This window comes from Triturus cristatus, chromosome 4_1 (genome assembly GCF_964204655.1).
Source record: "Triturus cristatus chromosome 4_1, aTriCri1.1, whole genome shotgun sequence".
Classification (NCBI taxonomy): Eukaryota; Metazoa; Chordata; class Amphibia; order Caudata; family Salamandridae; genus Triturus; species Triturus cristatus.
The window spans coordinates 1,104,663,452-1,104,685,157 of NC_140585.1; the positions used below are offsets into that span (position 1 = coordinate 1,104,663,452).

Sequence of the window (21,706 nt, forward strand, 5' to 3'; positions counted from 1 at the left end):
GGTCGCTGCCAGGAAGTTGGGGTCACTGCCATTCAGGACTCAGGACACAGTTACACATGTGGGATAGGCTTGTGTTAAAGACGGTTAGTGGGACTACGTATCGCCGGCCTTGCATATCGGAATATGCGTCACTGATCGAAGGGAGTGTGGTGCTGTGGTCGGTGTCACGGACTTGGGGTCACTGCCATTCAGGACTCAGGACACAGTTACACATGTGGGATCGGCTTGTGTTAAAGAGGGTTAGTGGCACCAGAAGTATTGAGACTGTATGAGCCTGTGATGATGCTTGGTGTGGACGGGCCGCTCTGGGAGCAATTTGTTTTGACTACTGGATTGCGTCATGTGGAATCAGGACTCCATCTGAATTGTGAGGCATGCTGACCGTAGTGTAGGCCAGAGGTAGCGGTGAGCAAGGGCCCACAGCAACATGCATACGTTGGTGGCCCCACCGGCCTGCGTAGTGGAGGTTCAGTGGCACCACTTGTCGCCGGCCTTCCATACCCCTCACTAATCGAAGGGAGTGTGGTGCTGTGGTCACTGTTACGAAGTTCGGGTCACTGACGTTCAGGACTCGGGACCACTGTTCTCAATAATGTGCGTGCACCATGCTCACCCGGAGCACGCAGTGGCCTGGATTTAGCGCGCACACTGCCTGAGAGACCGTTCGCGCTGCCGGTTTTAAAACGCGAGCGGCGCAAAATACGGTCATTTCCTGGTTGCGTGAGGCAGGAAGAGACAATGGTGACACGGCGGAGTGGCAGGTAAGTGTTTCCCTTACCGCCTGTGGGGTTAGGGAGGGCTGGCATTCACTTGCTGCATTAATTTTTCTAATGGTGCGCTGATGTGGGGCTGATGTGGGCCTTTGAGTTAGTATTTGTGTTAATTGCAGCGCCTTTGTGCTCTTATACACCCATTCATTCTTCAATACACCTTGGCATATATATATATATATATAAAACATATTTACATTTCATAGAAACACACATTCACTGGCTGATGTCACCAGTGATGTCATTTGAGATGTCATCAGTTATGTCACTGACCATGTCATGAATGATGTAATATGTGACGTCATCAGTAGTGCCTTGCAGGCGTCATTGTGATTTGGAGTATGAGCAGGCAAGGCTGACCCTGGGCACTCTCCTTGTTTGTAAGGGCACCCTGAGGATGCATCAACGATGGATCGGGTTCAGGTTCGAATGTGCCCATCCACGCCTATGCAAGTTTTGTGAAAATCATTTTCAGAGCACGCTGTGGATTTTGGATGTTGGACTCTAAAAACACGGATGAATCACGGATGAATCACTGTTAGGCGGATACTCGACTGCATCTACAGCGGCTACAGCGGCTACAGAAGTTACAAACACGCTACGGACACGCTGTTGCAGATAATCCGTTTAGATCCGCTTAACAGTTTAGATCCACTTAACCTGTCCAATCTCCACATCGATCTTCGAGGCCTAAATCTATAACCACTGAACCTATTGTTTTAAAGAAAAAAAACAACCCCCAGAGTCTGACGGAGCCTAACCTGTCAACTAGCTTGCTGGATCCAAACGCGGCAGTGGCGGTGTCAGTTGCAGCGGCGGCGGCGGGGACGGCTCGCGGTTGTGTCCGCTTTCGCTATCGGCGATCCACGGTGATCCTACGGTGCTGCGGTGCTCTGACGGTGTACTGACGTTGGCTCTGCAGTGCGCGCTACAGCGATTGGTGCTGGCTGATGCGGCGCCTCAGCCCTCGCTTCTCCTGCTTCCTGGGGGATACACTGTTTGTTGGGACAGCTCTATTCTGCAAGCGGTGGTGGCAGCAGTTAAGACCCCTACTACGCAACTTGTTTGGAGGTGAGTGTTTGAATAAAAGTGAACAAACACAGAGGGTAGCGCTTAAGACTATAATCACCTGCCTATACACAAAACCACCTAGAAATATGGAACAGGGCCAGGACCAGGGCCAGGAGCCGAGGGAGCTGAGGGAGCCGGGGGAGCAAAGGATTGACTCAGGCTCGGGAAACGACACTAATATTGAAGGGGATTTATCGGTGTGTAAGGATGCCCCCACTCAACCTGCCCTGGAGATACACAGTGGTTATAATCGACCAGAAACAAGAGGGCTGAAGGTTAAGATGGGGAGGGAGAAAGAGAAAGAGAAAGATATGAATATGGAAATGGAGAAGGATAAGGCCAAAATCAAAGCAAAACTGAAAGGCAAAGAGAAAGACAAAAACAAAGACAAAAACAAGGATAAGGATAAAGAAAAGGACATGGATAAGCTTGGTGACGATTATGAAAGTAGAGATCATGAATGCAGAGATCTGCTAGAGAAAAAAGCGAAACGGCTGCAGACAATTAAAAATCTAAAAACTGCCTCAAGAAGTAGTGGGCAACTAGATACCGCCCAACCCCGGATATCAAATATCTTCAACACTGTGTCCAAAATACCTTCTAGCCCTGTGCAGGGACTTCTCCTGCCCAGTCATGATTTGAAATCTAACAACACAAGGCTAGGGGGAAGGGGCGCCAGCCCCCTAAATAGCGTGGGCGCAGAGAGTCTGTCCCGTATGAGCAAAGCGCTGAACACCGCACAAACAGAATCAAAAGAGACACATAAACCAAACGGATCAAACGGACCTGATGAACCTGATGAACAACACAAGACCATACCCGCACAAACAGGGGCACAGGGAATAGAAATCACCTCATCAATAGCAACGGTCACCGCAACTCTAAAAAAAACAAGTTCCGGAATGAGTCTCCATTCTGACCGCTCTGACCGCTTTAACACCAAGGACAGTCAGGGCTTGGATCATACCAGCTACCCTCAAAACTCCGATCGGAATAATGAGCAGAATAAACATAATAAACCCCACTCTGTGGCACAAGAACTCGATCTTGATTCCAGCTCAGATTCTGAAGTCTACGAAACTGGCGCCTCAACCTCAACTTCAAGTGAGCAACGGAAATTGGAACAGACAAGCTCCGATTCTATTATGTCAGACTCAGAAATACCAGAATCCGATGCAAAGAAACCAAACACCCCCTTCAGCGCTAGCCTTACAAAAAAGAAACAGAAGGAAATAAAAAGGGAAAGACAAAAGCGACAAAGGAGACAAATTAAATTAATGCCTGAAGATACTACAGACCAAGGGAGTAATACCGAACAAACAAATTTTAAAGTAAGGAATATCTTACCACAAGAATACGATACCAATCCAAGTCCCATGGGGAAGGCCTTGCGAAAATCTAATCTCAAACCGAGATAAGCGACGATAACCGAGATCAACCAGAACTTTCTCTGCGCGATATCCTGAAATCAATTAAGAACTTTCACGAAGAGGTCAAACATGATAACAAGAAAAACCACGTAGCTATCCAGCAACTACAAGGTGCAATACAAAAAGTTGGAGAAACTTGTCTAGAGATCTCGGATAGAATGGCCTCCGTGGAAACACGTACGGAAAACCTGGAAAAAGACGTCTCTAATCTACAAACGCTTGGGAAAGAACAAGATGGTATAATTAAAGATCTAATGGCGAAGGTTGAAGATCAAGAAAATAGAGCCAGACGTAACAACTTACGCTTTCTTGGGATCCCTGAGAACTCTGAGGGACATGATCCAAGGGGCTTCATAATCACATTATTAAAAGAATCGTTTGCGGAGTTACAAATGTGGGACTTTAACAAGGAAATACATCGGGCCCATCGCTTTCCTTTGATACCCCCCAAGCGAACGCAGAATTCAACACAATACCCTCGTGCGTTCCTGGTTAACTTTGGAAATTTCCTGCTACGCAAAGCCATTTTTGATCTTGCACGCCCGACAAAAAAAAGAGAATTCAAAGACTTTGCGTTCTTTTGCAGACCAGACTTTGCCCACACTACGGTCGAAAGAAGGTGGAGGATGAGACAATTATTTACACCGTTTGAAAACATCGGGGCTACTGTTTACCTGCAGAACCCTGCGCGGTTAAAGATTATCTTTAAAGGCAATACAAGAAGCTTTACCAGCGAGATCCAAGCCGAAGCTTATTTAAGAGAAATCTCAATCCTAGCTAAAAATAAACCTAACAAATAACTGTAACTTTTCAAAACTTTCCAATCCGAACTTAGCTAGATATACGGGGATTGTTAATAAAAGTATTATATAAATGACAAAGTGGGAGGGGAGCACAAATATACATAGGAATGTTACATAAATCAAGTCAGCCGTCGTCTGCTGCCCCCCGATTGCAATGATGCCCACAACCCGGCTCAACCTGAACCGGGTAGCCTCACTTAGGGGAATTGGGGGGTGGGAACCGGGGGTGGGGAATGGGACACGGGCTTTTTTTTCTACAATTACACATTCAGTTTCCATTTGTTTTATGGGGTTTGGGGGAGAAGCGAGACAGGGAGGGATTACAGGCGTAATGATTTGGACAGGTAAACTGGTATTCTTAAAGCTTCAAAATGAGTAAAATTAAAATCTTAACCATTAATATATGTGGCCTGAATGACCCAAATAAAAGACAGAGAACAGCTGTAGGTCTCAACTCAATCGGGGCAGACATCGTCTGTCTCCAGGAAACTCATTTCGAAAGGTCGCAAATCGCAGTTTTAAAAACTCTTGGATATAAAGTGATCACTGCGACAACTCAGAGCAATAAAACACGTGGAGTTGCAATTTTAGCTCGTAGCGGGGGTCTCCAATTCGGTAGATCTGCTGCAGACAAATCTGGGCGTTGGGCAATCACCGAATGTAAGTATGATACGGGGAAAAAACTAACCATCTGTTCAGTATATGGGTGTGTTGACGACGACCCAGGCCCTTTAGAATTCTTATCTAACGAACTGGCCCATTGGCCATTACCATTGATTATATGCGGCGATTTTAACTTAAATCTTCCTTTAAACTGGGCATCGGGGTACAATAAGTTTAAGTATCTAGGTCGAAAACCGAAAGTTTTCAGAGCGCTTGAAGAACTATGTCACACACATGGTTTATCCGATTGCTGGCAATTGAAGCATCCAAACAACCCAGGATATACTTTTTTTTCAAACCCACATCTCAAATTTGCAAGGTTGGACTACATATTTGCCTCACATGATATAGCCATACATAGCTCCATTGATCGACTACCTAAAGTACTGTCCGATCACAACCCTTTAATCATATGTCTTGACACCTGTAAAATAGAATCAAAACACAACCGGTGGACTTTTGAAAGGGTACTTTTGTTGAACGCAGAATATTGTAAAGTTATAGAGGAATGGATTCCCGAATTTCTAGAAAATAATCTTGGCAGCGCAACACTTGAAATCGTTTGGGATACCCTCAAGGCGGGTATCAGAGGAGAAACTTTGAGATTTTCTATTAAAAATAACCTGGAAGAAAAATCAAAATTAAAAAACCTACAAAATGAATTAGTTGAAAAAGAGGAAGAGCTCATTACGGCAATCCGGGATAACATTAATATTGAAGAGGCAATCAGAGATGTAGCCATCTCAAAACATTTAATTGTAGAAGTGTTCTCTAATAAAGCAACTAGGAAAGCTACCCAATACAAACAAAAAATTTATGAGATGGGGGAAAACATTGGTCATCATCTCGCAATTCGGGCTAGACAGGAACAAATTGATAGCAATATTAAAGAAATTAACGATCCTATTAAAGGCCTCACCCAAGATCCCAGAGAAATAAGAGATTGCTTTAAAAGATACTATTCAGATCTTTACACAGAAACTTGCAAAAACCAATCCCAAATGGATGATTACCTGGATACGGTTTTATGGACTCAGCTTTCCCAACCCGACAGAGATAGCCTGGCTGAGGCTCCGTAATGGATCGAAATATTGCTATCCATTAATAGTCTTCCCCCGGGCAAAGCAAGTGGGTTTGACGGCATTCCCTCCGAATTTTATGTCAGATTTAGCAAACAGCTAAAAGAGATACTTACAATGTTGATGTCCCAGGTCTTTAATGGTGGACAGCCACCAGGATCCTGGGCACTTGCAAAAATAATCGTATTTCCAAAGAAAAATAAAGACCCAACTGAACTAGGGGCTTATCGTCCAATTACCCTAATTAATAATGATTCCAAAATCTGCTCTAAATTGCTTGCCAGCCGGATTGCCCCACTTATATATAAAATTATATCGGTTCGGCAACATGGATTTGTTCCTGGCAGATCTACCATCGATCACATACAGAGGGTTATTACACTCTTTGACGTGACTGAGGTGGCAGGAGACCCTATGGCACTGATATTACTCGATGCTGAAAAAGCGTTAGATAGGGTCTCCTGGCAATATCTATGGACGGCCATGTCAAAGAGTGGAATTGGGGAAAACTTTATCAATGCAACTCGTATGATGTATCTTAACCCAAAAGCAGCAGTGGTGATAAATGGTGACATATCAGAAAATTTTAAAATAACAAGAGGAACGAGGCAGGGTTGTCCCTGCTCCCCATTGCTTTTTGCTATATTCATAGACCCTTTCATTCGGAGGCTAGAATCAAACCTCGCTATAACACCGGTGAGGACGCCTCATGGAGACACCAAAACATTAGCCTATGCTGACGATATTGCCCTAACCACAACCAATCCTACTAATGCAATAAAATTAATCGAAATAGAGGCTAAATACTTCGGTGAAATTTCAGGCTATAAATTAAACCAAAATAAAACTCAAATAGTCATCAATAATCAAATTAACTGTGTTGATAAAAGGATCGTTGAAAATGCGACCTATCTAGGGGTAAATATCACAGCCAATCTCAACAATCTAGTCAGCTTAAATTTGAAACAAACAAGTTCATCACTGAGGAGACTACGCAATTTACATTTAACAATTATCGGAAGGAGTAATTTAATAAAAATTGTATTTTTTCCTAAATTCTTATATTTTTTTAGAAGCATCTGTTTAATTTTTGACCAACATATTTTTACAGAACTGGATCATATCTTCTCCAGCTTTATCTGGTGATATAGTAGACCGCGAAGAGCAATGAAATTTATTAATTTACCTAAAGATAGAGGCGGTCTCTCCTTACCTAACTCTAAGGTGTACTGGTGGGCTAGCACACTTAATTACTCCAGAATGCTCCTAATCCCAAATCCCACTCTAAATTCTGCAGGTAGAATTCAAACCCCACAAGAACTTATTCTAGGGACCGCTACGGGAGACCATCTATGGCGTCTGACCTACGACTGCCACTTTAAAAAGGTTCGGTTCAAAACCCTTAAAGGAATTTACTCAGTTTGGTGTAACGTACGTAAATCATTGGGGATCGGTAGATTTTCATATTATACAACTATCTACGGTAACCAAAACCTCCCCCCAATTTTCACAGACTCATGTATGAAACGCTGGGTTACAGCAGGAATTACAAAACTTGGTTTATTTTTTAACATATCTGGGCTTAATACATTCGAAATATTAAAGAATAAATTCCTATTAGAACATCGTGATTTTTACAAATATCTGCAAGTCAGAGATTTTCTGTTGAAAAAAGGGGGTGGTAACTCAGCTTTTCAGACAATGCCGATTATAGATATCATTATAAAGAATAATACAATTAAAATTGGTGAAATTTACAACAACTTAATCACTAATTTGCCTGATGATCTCGACAAACATTTTCAGATATGGCAGGATAAATTAGACATAACCAACAATTCAATTCAAACTGCATTCAATCTTTCGCAATCAATCTTAATTTCAACTAAACTACTAGCACAATATTACAAGACCTTCTTCCAGCTATATTATACCCCTAAAAAAATAGCAAAATGGAGTTATGGAAAGGGGACGAAATGTCCAAGATGTGCTCTCCCCGAAGCGGACCTAATACACATGTTTGCTACCTGTAATGAACTCTCTGCTATTAGACGGGATATCTCGATCTTTCTCTCAAAAATTATTAAAAAAGATATTGAAATAACACCCGCAGAAATTGTTTTGGGCGCTGTGGGGGATTCCCGACCAATTCAAACAAGGGGATTTATATTTATTTCAATGTCAATATTGAGAATCTGTCTAGCATCGGCATGGTTAGATTCACAACCACCCTCATTTCATCAATGGCGGGCACGCCTACTTGCTACTTATAGCTTTGAAATCGCAATTTAAAAATGTAAGGGTTTGAATAAGAAAAAGAAAGGTCTAGCTATTTGAGATCCACTAAGAACATGGATAGAAGGTATTGAATAATTAAGATCAAATGAAGCTACGCTTTAATCTTCTTTTTGTCTTATTTCTGTTAAATGTATATATTTACAAACCAACTGTAATGCCTGTAACCTGTCGGGTGGGGGGGGGGGGGACTAGGGTTATGTAAAATAAGTCATAAAAGCTCAATAAAGATTAATTAAAAAAAAAAAAGTAGTGCCTTGCAGGGGCACGAGTTATAGTTAGCTCAACAGGGGAATTTCTATGGTTTTCTATGAGTGAAATGTCCAACTAACTATAACATCCCTGAAACCTATGTTTTTTTCAGTGAATTTCAAAGGTTTTTTAAATGCTAATTTCTAACTATAACGTGCCTGAAACCTATGGTTTTTTCAGTGAATATATATATATATATATATATATATATATATATATATATATATATATATATCGCTTCAATACTCTTTCACCACATTTCCTTCCTTTTGGATACTGGATGCTGGATACAAATATATATAAATATTCACTTAAGAAACCATAGGTTTCACACATGTTATAGTTAGGTGGACATTTCACTCGTAAAAAACCAATGAAATTCCACCGTTATAGTTAGTTCAGATAACTATAACTCGCGCGCCCGCAATCCAGTGCTCATGACGTCACATATTACATCATTCATGACATGGTCAGTGGCATCACTCATGACATCACTGATTACATCATCCTTGTGATAGAGTGGCGGGCGCGCGAGTTATAGTTATCTGAACTAACTATAACGGTGGAATTTCATCGGTTTTTTACGAGTGAAATGTCCACCTAACTATAACATGTGTGAAACCTATGGTTTTTTAAGTGAATTTGCAAGGTTTTTTAAATGCTAATTCCTAACTATAACGTGTGTGAAACCTATGGTTTTTTATGTGAATTTGTACGTTTTTTTAAATGCTAAGTTATGTATGTATTATTATTATTTTTTTTTATGTTAGTCAACGCACATGGGATGGGACGTCGAGGTCCTAGAGGGGGACTCTGAAAAAATCAACGCCGAAAAAAAGGCGAAGGATCCGAAAAAGAAAGCGGAGAAGGTAAGACACCTTAAAAATTCATCGGAAATGAAGGGCCACGAACAGAGGGCGCACAAGGGAGCCCCGATGCCGAGCAAGAAGGCGATTGAAGGCCAGCCACGATTGAAAGGACCCCACGGGACCCAACCAAAGGTCACTGAGGAGTGAAAATGGTTGAAAACGCCGAAACAAGGGGTCAACGCTGAAACCGCAAAAAAGGACACTACACCGCCGAAGACTAACGTCGACAAGAAAAGAAAATCTCTGGCCACCGACGCAGAGAGGGTCCTCGAGGTCGAAAAGAAAAGGAGAAATGGCAGTGCTCCTCCAAAAGAAGAAGTACTTCAATGCCTCATTGAAGGATTTCCGTATCCGGAAAACACCGGCACCCGAACCAAAGAGCGTCGACGCCGAAGAGGCAGAATACGTCGAAGGAGAGGAAGAAGGGATCTTCAACTCTCCGCCGACACCAGAACCTCGAGGCAAAGAACCCAAGGAATACGGAGACATTCCGGAAGAGGAGGAAAACTGCAAAAATTTCGAGAGACAATGGAACGACCTCGACACCGAGAGTCCGGAGGAAGAAATTTGCTGCTATCCTTCGAAGGCTTCCCTCCAGATGACATAGCCTTCTACAATGACATTGTCAAAAGGGCAGCAAATCAATTTGGAGTCCCTCTAGAGGAGGAAAAAGGGGATACATGTTTCTTGCTGGAAACACTGGCACCAGCTTCAAAAGGGACACAATATCTGTCTATGCTGCCAAGTATCCTGGACCAAGGCAAAGAAGCATTCAAAGAACCATCTTCAAACAAAGGGGTAACCCCCAGAGCAGAGAAGAAGTACAAACCCTCCTCAAAAGACCCGAAATATATTCACAGAAGTACAGTACCTGACTCTATCATTGTCACTACAGCCAGAAGGAGAGCTAATTCAGTCTCCAACACAGGGTCTCCACCTGAAAAGGAAAGGAAAAGGATGTACATGGTGGGGAGGAGAATGGAGAAAGAAGCAGCAATACAGTGGCGCATTGCCAACTCTAATGACCTATTGAACAGATACGGCCACCAACAGTGAGACGAAAAAGAAGAGTTGCTGAAAAAACTCCCCAAAGAGGGGATAAACGTGGTTAACACCTGCCGAAAGTCAGCACTAGATGCAGCAGATACTGCAAGCAGACAAATGTGCACAGGATCCATCCTCAGAAGGCATGTGTGGCTCAGAATTTCTGGTTTTAAACAAGAAGTCCAGACCTCAATTATCAACAGACCATTCAACTGAGAAGCTCTGTTTGGCAAGGAGGTGGATGAATCACTTCAACAAATTAAAAAAGACAATGAAACAGCAAGAGCTATGGGAGCCCTACAGCAAAGAGGTTCTTTTAAAAAACGAGGTTTTTCTAGCAGAAAATCAATAGGTAGAGGCAGCTTTGGTCATGGACAGCAAGTGACACAACCATCTTTGGGGCAGAACACAAACCAACACATGGGTCAACAATCTAGCTACCAAGGGTGGCAACAACAGCAGAAACAGCCCTTTCGAGGAAGAGGCAATGGCAGAGGAAGAGGCCAATCCTCTAGAGGAAGAGGAAACAGGTCTAACAGACGTTATAATGGGAAACGACCCACACAAAACACCAGTGGGTGAAAAAATATAATTTTTCCACAAAGAATGGAAAAGGATAACAACAGACAATTGGATTTTAAATTTGGTACAATACGGATATTGCATAGAGCTCACAAAGACACCACCTGTAAATCCACCCAAAACAAGAAAATTAAACAGATCAGAACAAACACTGCTCAACGCTGAAATCAAAGAACTATACCAAAAACAAGCAATAGAAAAGTTACCAAAACAACAGTGATACAAAGGAAACTACTCTCCATACTTCCTAGTAACTAAACAGGACCAAACTCTCAGGCCAATCATGGACCTAAGATTCATAAACAAGTTCATACTAACACAACATTTCAGAATGTGTAGCCTTCAAGAAATAATTCCACAGATTCAAAAGGGGGATTACTTGGCAACTATAGATCTTAAAGACGCCTATTTACACTATGAACAGAAGGCACAGGCAGTACCTAAGATTCCTACACAACGGAACACACTATCAATTCAAGGTACTCCCATTTGGAATAAAATCTGCTACACGGGTGTTCACAAAGTGCTTAGCCGCACTGGCACCATACCGGAGAAGTGAGAAAATCCACGTTTACCCTTACTTAGACGATTGGCTAATAAGAGCACGCACAAAACAAACTTGTCACAATCATGTTCAAAAAACAATCCAATCACTATAAAGACTGGGTTTCTCAATCAACCACAAGAAATCATCAACAACAACAGAAAAAGAAAAAACGTTCCTGGGAGCAAGACTGAACACAGAAAACTCCAAGGCTTATCCCACACAAGCCTGAATACAAGCTATCCATCGAGAAACAGCCCTCTACCAGAGGGGGCAGTCTCTGACAGTGAGGAAGGTAATGAAACTAATGGGCATGATGGCATCATGTATCCCACTCATCCCTCACGCTCGCCTACACATGTGCCCATTCCAAGAATGGCTCACCAACAGCTGGTCACAAACCACAGAAAGTTGGGAGGATCTAGTGGTTGTTACACAAAGGGTGCAGGCACAGATACAATGGTGGGCACCCAACAACTTAGCACAGGGAAGACCTTTCAAGGACCCAGCTCCATCTGTGACAGTCACCACGGATGCATCACTCAACGGGTAGGGTGCACATCTCAACCAACTGAAATTCATGGTCAGTAGAGCGAAAAGGACTCAACAAACATATCCATTTTTTGGAGATGAAAACAGTTTTTCTGGCACTCAAAGCATTCCAGAAACATATTCAGGGGAAACACATATAATACAAACAGACAATACAACTACAATGTTCTACCTGAACGAACAGGGTAGAACAAGATCTTTTCCCCTGAGAAAACTTGCACAGTAAATCTGTCTTTGGGTGATACCCCAAAAGATCAGTCTACTAACAGTACATCTACCAGGGATAGACAACATTACAGCAGACCAACTGAGCAGACAGAACAACTGCTCCCACGAATGGGAGTTGAAACAAACAGTGCAGTATCTATTCAACATCTGGGGAACTCCAGTGTTGGACCTATTTGCAACTATGCAGAACAGGAAATGCCAAAGCTTTGCCTCCAGGTTTCCACACCACCTGTTAAAGCAAAATGCACTTTCACTCAACTGGTCACGGACATTTGTTTATGCCTTTCCACCAATACCCCTAATACAAAGTGGGCTGGAAAAAGCAAAAGAACCAGGAACAAACATGATTCTCATTGCTCCACACTGGCCAAGGCAGACATGGTACTCAACTCTCCTAGAACTATACAAAGGAGAAATTGTGAAGATCAAAGCAGATAAATACCTGCTGACAATGTAACAGGGACAGATCTTTCACTCGGAGCCAGCAAAGCTACAACTAGCAGCCTGGCACCTGAATACATAGAATTTGGACACCTCAATCTACCGCTCAGAACCATGGAAATTCTAAAAGAAGCAAGAAAACAGTTCACAAGAAAATGTTATACAGCTAAATGGAAGAGATACACCACATGGTGCACCACTAACAACAAAACAAATTGTATCAATACACAAGAAACAGTTATTACATATCTTACTCACCTCTTGGACAGTAGCATCAATTTTTCAACCCTCAAAGGGCACCTTACAGCAATAGTGGCAGATATAAGAGGAAAAACATGCAAAAGCTTTTTTACAAGACCAGTCATCAAAAGATTCCTAGAATGAGCAAAAAGAATAGCTCCACCAAGACCTGATCCGGTAGCAACATGGAGCTTAAATACGATACTTTCTCAACTGATGACAAAACCCTTTGAGCCCATGCCTACAGCAGATCTCAAACATATTACTCTCAAACAGCCTTTCTCATTGCTATAACATCATTATGAAGAGTAAGTGAACTGCAAGCATTAACTATACATGAACCCTACTTACAAATCCTAAAGGATAAAGTAATCTTAAAAACTAACTCACAATTCTTACCAAAAGCGGTATCTAAGTATCACTTAAATCAAACATTCTACTGCCAGTTTTCTTCAAACACCCAAAAACAAAAGCAGAGAGAAGCCTTCATACCCTGGATGTAAGAAGGGCTTTACTGTATTATTTACAGAAAACTGAAAAAATCAGGAAAACAAAGCAATTGTTAGTTGATTACGCACATAACACAGGTTCTGCAATGACAAAAGCAACTATTGCAAGATGGATTGTACAAGCTATCCAATTATGTTATGCCAATTCCAAAAAGGAACTAACATTGCAACCAACATCTCGCTCCACAAGGAAGAAAGGAGCAACGCTGGCATTTATGGCTAATGTGCCCATTGACTCCATTTGCGCAGCAGCAACATGGGCATCGACACACACCTTTAAAAAACATTATTGTGTGGATATACAAATGAATAAGGAAGCTCAAATTGGACTGATGGTGCTTCAACACCTGTTTGCAAGGTCTTCCTTTCACCACAGCCTCCCAGACACGGGAGAAACCGCTACATAATCTGATGCACAGCATGTGAATCCAGAAAATGATTCACTCTGCAAAACTAAATGGCTACTTACCAGTACTAGTAGTTTTGCTGCTTGAAGAATTTTCTGGATTCACATGTGACCCACCCAGCCTCCCCTGGAAGGAAAACAAACAGATGGGGAAGCAAAGTACTACAAAAGTATTTCAAAACCATCTCAAGGATTACAAATCATAATAAAAACAGAAACAAGAATTCGAAGATGGCCACCACGCACATCGACCTCCAGGATACCATCTGACGTCACACAGGGGACATACCTAGCACCAAATGGTGGTCGACAAAAACCAAAAACCAAAGAAAACCCAATTCCGGACCCAACCATTAGATGGCGGAATAATGCACAGCATGTGAATCCAGAAAATTCTTTCAGCTGCAAAACTACTCCTACTGGTAAGTAACCATTACGATATGCAGGACGTCGTACATTCAGACTAGGATAAAATAGCACACCAAAGTCAAATAAAATGATAGTAGTCACAGGTCATCACGTAGTGTCAGACCACAAGAGTGCCTCTAGCACTACAAGAATGAAGTTGCAGACACCACAAGAAACATTTTGTACAAGAGGCAAACATCCTTTCATGTGTTATTGGCGTTGTCATGTCTGTCACCACCTCTTCTTTCAGCCAGCTAGCCAATGTTACATAGTCATAGATGCTTATGCAGCACAACTTCTGCGACTAAAGCACAGGCCTCCCACCAGGACAAGCCTTTTGATTGGCTGGTCATGATCAGTAAGCTCATAGATGATTCATCAATATGATAAGCAAATAGCAAAATCTTTGGCAACCCTGCAAGCCAGGAATACATTATTCCTTTAGGGGACAAGGAGACAAATCCCCTGTACTCCTAGAATACATTTACTGATCTTAATTGTTAAGTTACTCTTACCAGATATATGATGGTTGCCACTCTTTCTGTCCCCCTCTCAATGCTGCTGATTAGTTATTGTTGATAAGATGTTTAGATGATAAAATAATGTTTAATATTTGAGATTTTTTATTTGGTTTTGTAAAAGTGACTACTTTCAAACATTGTAATTTACTTACCTTGTTTGTGGAATTTGTATGTCTCAGATAATATAATTCCCTCTTTACTGAGGGATAGATTACTATCCCTCATTTAAATGATATCATGCACATGTTTTTTTTCTGATCATGTATTAACCAATTGCTGAGCATGTGTAAGCAGAAACGAGTACAGAATTTAGGTTCAAATGGGATCTCATTTCTTACTGTTATTTGAATTTATGTTTTTTTAAATAGGAAGTGAAACATCAACTCCTATAAGAAAACATCCACATTCCATATCCATTGTTGATCAGCATAAAGAGTCATTTAAGTTGGACAACAGTCCTTTCCGTCGAAGGAATTCAAATTCATTGGTAAGATGTGTATGCAGTGTACATTATAAAATCACCCTAGTAGGTGATTTATTGAGAACACAATTTGTAATGTGCAGAAGCTGCTGCCCTGTGGACATTATTACTGGATAGAAGGCTATATTTTCTATTCTGTTGAGCAAAACCAGTTAATCAAGTGTTTCAAGCTATGTGACGGCAAAAATCAAATTGAAAAATACACAATAATGGGAGTTGCAAGAAATCCTACCTTGTAAGAGCCCTCTGCAAGCCTTAGATTGTTCGTTTTTTACATATTGCTATTTTATTTCAGTGGGTATAACGGTATCATTGGGGAAATTCTTCAGTCCAACTGCAAAAGATATGTTGATCTCCCAAGGTTCATGAATCAGTAAAAGAAAGTAACACACAGAGAGAAAACAGTGGAAATTGTAGGTGGCAAGGCAGTGGCACCTGGTGCCCAGAGGGTTTTGTTGAGGCTTCCAGGTCCGATTAGCCTCTTGTCCAATCAGAGCAAGGATTAGAGAGAAAGTGGGTTCTCCTGGGGAACTTGAGAAGTGACAGTTGCCTCACAACTGCTTAGTTGTATGGTGCCTCAACAATAACTTTGCCCACCATTTTCTCCATCCCACACCTTTGTTGTTGTTTCCTTTCTTCCCTCTCTCTCTATTTTCCTGCAGCTTTGCATGTGTTTATGATTTCAACTGATGAATGACTGAGCTGGATGTTTCATATGCTCCCTACTGCTGCTTGAGCAACTACTGGCATTAGTTGCTTCTTGTTGTCCTATCCCAGCATCCTTCAACCTCACGTGGGCATCACCACCTCTATCCAGGTTCTCCAAGTTGCGAGAGGGGTTCCCACTACTTCAGCCACTACCACAATTCCTCTTGCGAGACCTGATTAGTCCTGGTCTTAAGTGTATTGTGTGAGTGGTCAAACTTATCTTCTCATCCAAATTTCTCCTGGCTATCCTTTACATAGGATTTCGGTGTCATATTGGGAGAATGTGAACCTTGGTCTGAAGTAACTTACTTGCCTGAGAATCCTGATCCACTCCAGGAAACTGCTGATTGTTTACTCTCTCTTGATTACCTATCCTATTTTCCCCAGTAAAGAGTACTGAAAACTATACATGTTTTATGCTACACACGCACACACACAGCATATCAACTGACTGACAGATTTGATCTTGACTGTAAGCCAGAAGATAGCAATTGGGCAGGTGGAGATAGGGTCATTTTTAGTAGGCTATCCAAGGTACTTAAGCAACAAGATTTGACCCTAACTCTGTCACACTTTACTACCTATGGCACTATCACTCTGTCCAAAAAGAATTGTATGTGCTCTTACCTTTAGCTACCTTACTGAACCTTGGTAAGACCCTCATTCCTGTTGATGCAGTGGGATTTCAGCCTTACAATGGTTTGGACAGTTTCTGGCAATATGCACCATACTGCCTCAAACCTGAAGGGTTGTCTCGCTTTGCAGCATTAGTTACGGACAAAATAGGTGAAAGGGTAGATGTACACGAGCAAACATGATGCACTCTTGCATTCTTTCTGCATATCTACTATATTGTCTTACTGGTACTGGAAGGGCAGCAGTAAACCCTAGGATGCAAGAACACTACGGAGACAAGCTGAAGTGTCCTCTCTGAGTAACATTGGCCATAGATCCCCATGTTATAATAATTTGGCACATAGTACATAAACACTAATAATGTATTTGCATTTGTAATTCGACCTAAGGTGGTAAAATCACCTTTTTTTACTACCTTAATTTTAATTGCCTTATTTTACCTACCTCCATGACCTGTTTTAATATTTTGTTTGCTTAACACTTGATTGAACTGTTCTGTATCTGTGTTTCTAAACAACTAAAGCTTTCTAGATTAAGCCTTGACTTTACATAGCTTCTGTTTGAGAGCTTATTCCACAAAGCCAGTAACTTGGGTTTCAAAATGAGGTGCAGCACATCTTGTGGCCCTGCAGCACTAGTTCATTAGAATGGTAGCCACCTTCATTATTGTCCAATATTCAGTGCTTGACTTAATAACCATGTGCCTTTTATGTGTCCAGAAATTAAACAAAGTTTTTTCAAATAATGCGTGTGGAAGAAGCTAGTATAATCGCACCTTCAGGCATGTTCAGTGTTGGTTTGTGCTTTAAGAGATTACTCAAATAATAAGTGAGTGTAAGGAGTTACTCAAATAATAAATGAGTGTAATAGTATACTACATGTGGCTGTCACTGAAATCATATCTATTTCTACCCAAAACACATTTACTGAAGTATGTGTGGTATGTCGGGGCAGACTAAGAGCATCATGAAAAATATTATTTATTTATTTACTGTTCTAGCTTGACAACAACCATATAAACATCAAATACTTTTACAGTGCAAATAATTGTTGAAAGAAGCATCCTACAATCATAATTTGTTTTCACAGGCAATAAAATATACCAAAAAGCCAATAAAGTGTAACATCATTAAACATGCACTGCAGTTCTATTCATTGTTGTTCACTTTTGAATACAAGGATTTAGGACTGTAGTGTGCAATCACATAAGCTTCCTTCTTTGGGTTCTTTAGAATTGATGCTTTGCTAAAATATATTCAAATGACTTGATTTTTAGGTGGTAGAAGAACTAAGTCCCAGATGGAAATGAACATCTATCTACCCATTGTTGCTTAGTAAAGAATAGGGGCAACACCAAATCTTTATTTCTATAGCTTTCTCAAAGGTCAAAGGCATCTTAAATTTTCTTTACCACGAGTTGTTGCAAGCAGTACTATAGTGCAGTTCATGTGAATGAAATATTCGATTCTTCACTATTTTTACATTGTGGTTTGACAAGCGCAATCCTTTTAAATCTACTACAGGACACTGTTAATAAAAAAAAAAAAAATAGGCAAAATCAGATAATCAAATTTTGCAACCAGTGCATAAAGTGTTGCATGTAGTTTCAAAAAAGGTCAAACTATTTTATACAATCACAACTCACTTTATGTTGTGGTGACTCCAAATTAAACTACTGTAGAGCTAACCTAATCTCACCGAGCCTACATCTATTGTTCTGTATTTATTCCAGAATTGCACCCTCAAGGGAATTGTAAGAGACCCCTGACTTAATTATGTCTCCCTTCCTTCCAGACTAATTTTGGGCTGGTTTACTACCATAGTCATATGTTGCACTTTTTAAACATTGCCAGCAGAAGTATGTCCTTGTAAGCATAACATCTCACAGTTTTAACTTGATTAACCATCTGGGGAGAGCAAGTGCTTTTTAAATTGAACAAGTGGAGAGAGCTACAGGTTATACCTGTAGACATGATTCCTTTGAAAAACTACAGGTTGTTACCTATAGATGAGAATAATAATGGGTATTTCTTGATTTTTGAGTAATGGAAAAATATATTAGAATGATGGACGACTGCTCATTCTCTTTATAAAACGTTCTGCTAAAAAATATTCTTTGTCGGTTAATTTTTACTAGGGACCCGTCACAGAATATATTCCTTCAGTGCATAAAAGAAAAACATCTGGTAAGTGTCTTTATCTGATTGTAAGATGTTTCCTCTCTGTTAATTGCATTGTTTAATGCAATATTTTGTGCTTTCATCAGTACACACAATATAAGGTTGTTTGTGGGTAAATCCCAGAGGCTTAATGTGTTCTTTTCACTAAGTGCAATGAAAAAAACTGTAACGTAAACAATCCATGTAGCAAGGCTTATAAGTACTGTTGACCGAATATTTTGAGCATTATTGGCACATCCCTCAATGTATTTTAGTAGAGCTTGTGAGCGTTTTACATTTACTGACAGTCATAAGTAAGTAAGTAAGTAAAAAACTTGTAAAGCGCATGGATGCTGAGGTGTCTTGGCGCTGAGAATAGCAAGGAAATGTGTAAAGAATCTGGTGAGAAAGCTTCGTTCCTGTAAGGGGACTAACCAGGGCTTAGGAGTTTTCCTAAACAGGGGTCTACTAAGTTGTAGCCTGATGAAGACCGGCAGTTCATTCCAGATCTAAGATTCCGCTGTGGGGAGTGTCATTGGGAAAGTTTCTGCAGGTCCGACGACCCTCCACCATATAATGCTTTATGCACCAGGAATAGGGCCTTGAACTTGATGCGCTACTTGACCGGAAGCCTGTGAAGCTCCCTGATGCTGCTAGAAATAGGATGGTATTTGGGAATGTTGTGCAACACTCGTGCTGCGGCATTCTAAAGGGATTGAAGTTTTCCCCATTGCCGTTTGCCTATGCCCAGGAAAAAAACATTGCAGTAGTCAATTCATGAAAGAATTAGTGCGACTACAACAGACTTCCTGAGATCCTGGGGAATGAAAGGCAAAATCTTGTGCTGAGTCTTTAATAGAAAACAACATGTCAAGAGGTTAATCTGTCCTGCAGAGTTTAGTTGGTCATCAAACTGGAAACCTAAGTTCCTAACTTTTACAGAGGGGTTCGGCAGTGACCTGGCCACTGAAATTGGTTCCAGAGGGGTGGCCTTTTTCAAACTCCATGACCTCCATTTTGTCTATATCCAATGTAAGGTAGTTCTGATGCATCCACCCCATAATGTGCTTCAGACAAAAGTGAAATCTCCCAGCGACGGTTTCCGCACTCGAAGAGATAGAGATAACAATCTGAGTGTCGTTGGCATACGATACTAGCGAAAAACCTTGAGCCTTGGTCAGCTTGGCCAGAGGTGTGACATAGATGTTGAACAAGGTTGGTGACAGTGCTGATCCTTGTCAGAACTCCATAATGGAGGGAGGAGCTCTCTGATTTAAAATTGTCCCAGCACACCCTCTCTTCCCTAGAAGTGAGGAGCAAGGCGAGTAAAGTTAGGGCCTCCTCTTTAATTCCTATTTCCTTCAGCCGCTGCGTTAATACCAGATGATTTACAGTATCAAACGCTGCTGATAGGTCAAGTAGGATAAGGACGGCTCTTCCTACCAGCTATCTGCAAATCTCCTCAAAGGCTATAACTCAGGGAAGTGCTGTGGTCTGAAGCCATGTTGGGTGGAATCTAGAAGGTCATTGGCGTCTAGATAGCTGGTTAGGTCATTGTTAATTGATTTATATAGCGAAAAGAACCAGAGGTGCACCTACGTCCCTGAGCCCTCCAACTTATCTGCCCAGCTGTTGGTTCCTCCCGGAACTCTTCCTGGACCGAGCCTGCAGCTAAAACCCAAAACCGAGAATTCCCATTGAAAACAACAGGGCACCCAATGCCAAAACAGCACCCTGCACCCAGGCATCCCTGCGCCGCTGCGGGTGCACCTTGTGTGCTAACTCGGATCCCCTTTGCCCTGAGCCTAGTACCAGGAGCTTTGCTCCCACAACTTTGTGGTCTGCTCGTGAGCAGCCACCAACCGGTGGCCCTCTTTCCCCCAAAGGATAACATTGGGCCTCAGCACTCTGAACCCAACAGCCCTAGTGCAGCTGAGGGCGCTTTGAGAATGCATCCTTGACCCTGGGGGAACCCTGGTTCTAACCCCAGAATACCAACTTCCTCAACTAAGTACTTAACTGTTGCATATATTTCAATCAATTGCATTTGAACCTGCATTCAGTTGTAAAACACTGCATAAGATTTTGCAAGGCATTTATTTCACTTACCTGTTCCAGGCTTGGCTTGGTTCTATAAATAAAATAACTTAGTGATATTTTTATACAAACAAAAGTGGTCTGAGTTCAGTCTTTGAGTGTGTGACATCATTTGCTGCCTGAGTGTTTACAACAAATGCTTAACACTACCCTCTGATAAAGCCTTACTGCTTGCCCACACTACCACAAATTCAGAATAAGGTGCTATATACTTTTACCTCTGCCTACCTTTGGGGTTCCACTGGACTCTTTGCACACTATACCTCATTTTGGTATAGTATATACAGAGCCTGCTTCCTACTTTGGTGGATCAGCAGTGGGATATACAACTTTGCATTTATTGGACTGACTAGGGCCAGATATAGGAAGCCAAATTCGCAGAATTTCAGCGTTTGTGATTGCATTTTGGCTGTGCAATGTAGGTAGACAAATACCCACTTGCAACTTAAGGAATCGCAAAAATTGTGATTCTTTATTTTGCGCAAGCATTTGGAGAATCGCAATTTGCGATTCCCTGAATGCTATGCCAGTAGACATCGCAAATTGTGATATTGCCTTAAGGAATCGCAAATTACCACCAACTTCAAGTTGGTGGTATTTTGCGATTTCCTTTAATAAAGCACTTTTTTGCTTTTTTCAAAGTGCCATGTGGCACACATACATGCCCTTAGGGCATGTATGTGCACCATATGTGCCCACATGCACATTTCAGGAGTGCAACAGGGTGTCCTTTTGGAACCCTTGAAATTGCGCATGCAATATGCGAGTACCTCTTGGTTACTCGCAAATTGCGTGCGCAAATCCCTCTTGGCCCATAGGAATGAATGGGAAGGTATCCCTTGATTGCGAACCTCAATTTGCGATTCGCAATTAAGGAATATTAAGGAATCACATTTATTTTTGGGATTCCTAAATACA

General features: G+C 41.5%; 1 protein-coding gene across 1 annotated transcript in view; it reads left to right on the plus strand.

The window, feature by feature from the left end:
• Positions 1-21,706, plus strand: part of LRRK2 (leucine rich repeat kinase 2) — a 1,602,077-nt gene that overhangs the window by 483,098 nt on the left and 1,097,273 nt on the right. Inside the window, exons 21-22 of the mRNA XM_085654107.1 lie at positions 15,076-15,194; positions 18,670-18,718. Coding sequence (XP_085510233.1) covers positions 15,076-15,194; positions 18,670-18,718 — 168 coding nt within the window. The remainder of the gene's footprint in view (positions 1-15,075; positions 15,195-18,669; positions 18,719-21,706) is intronic.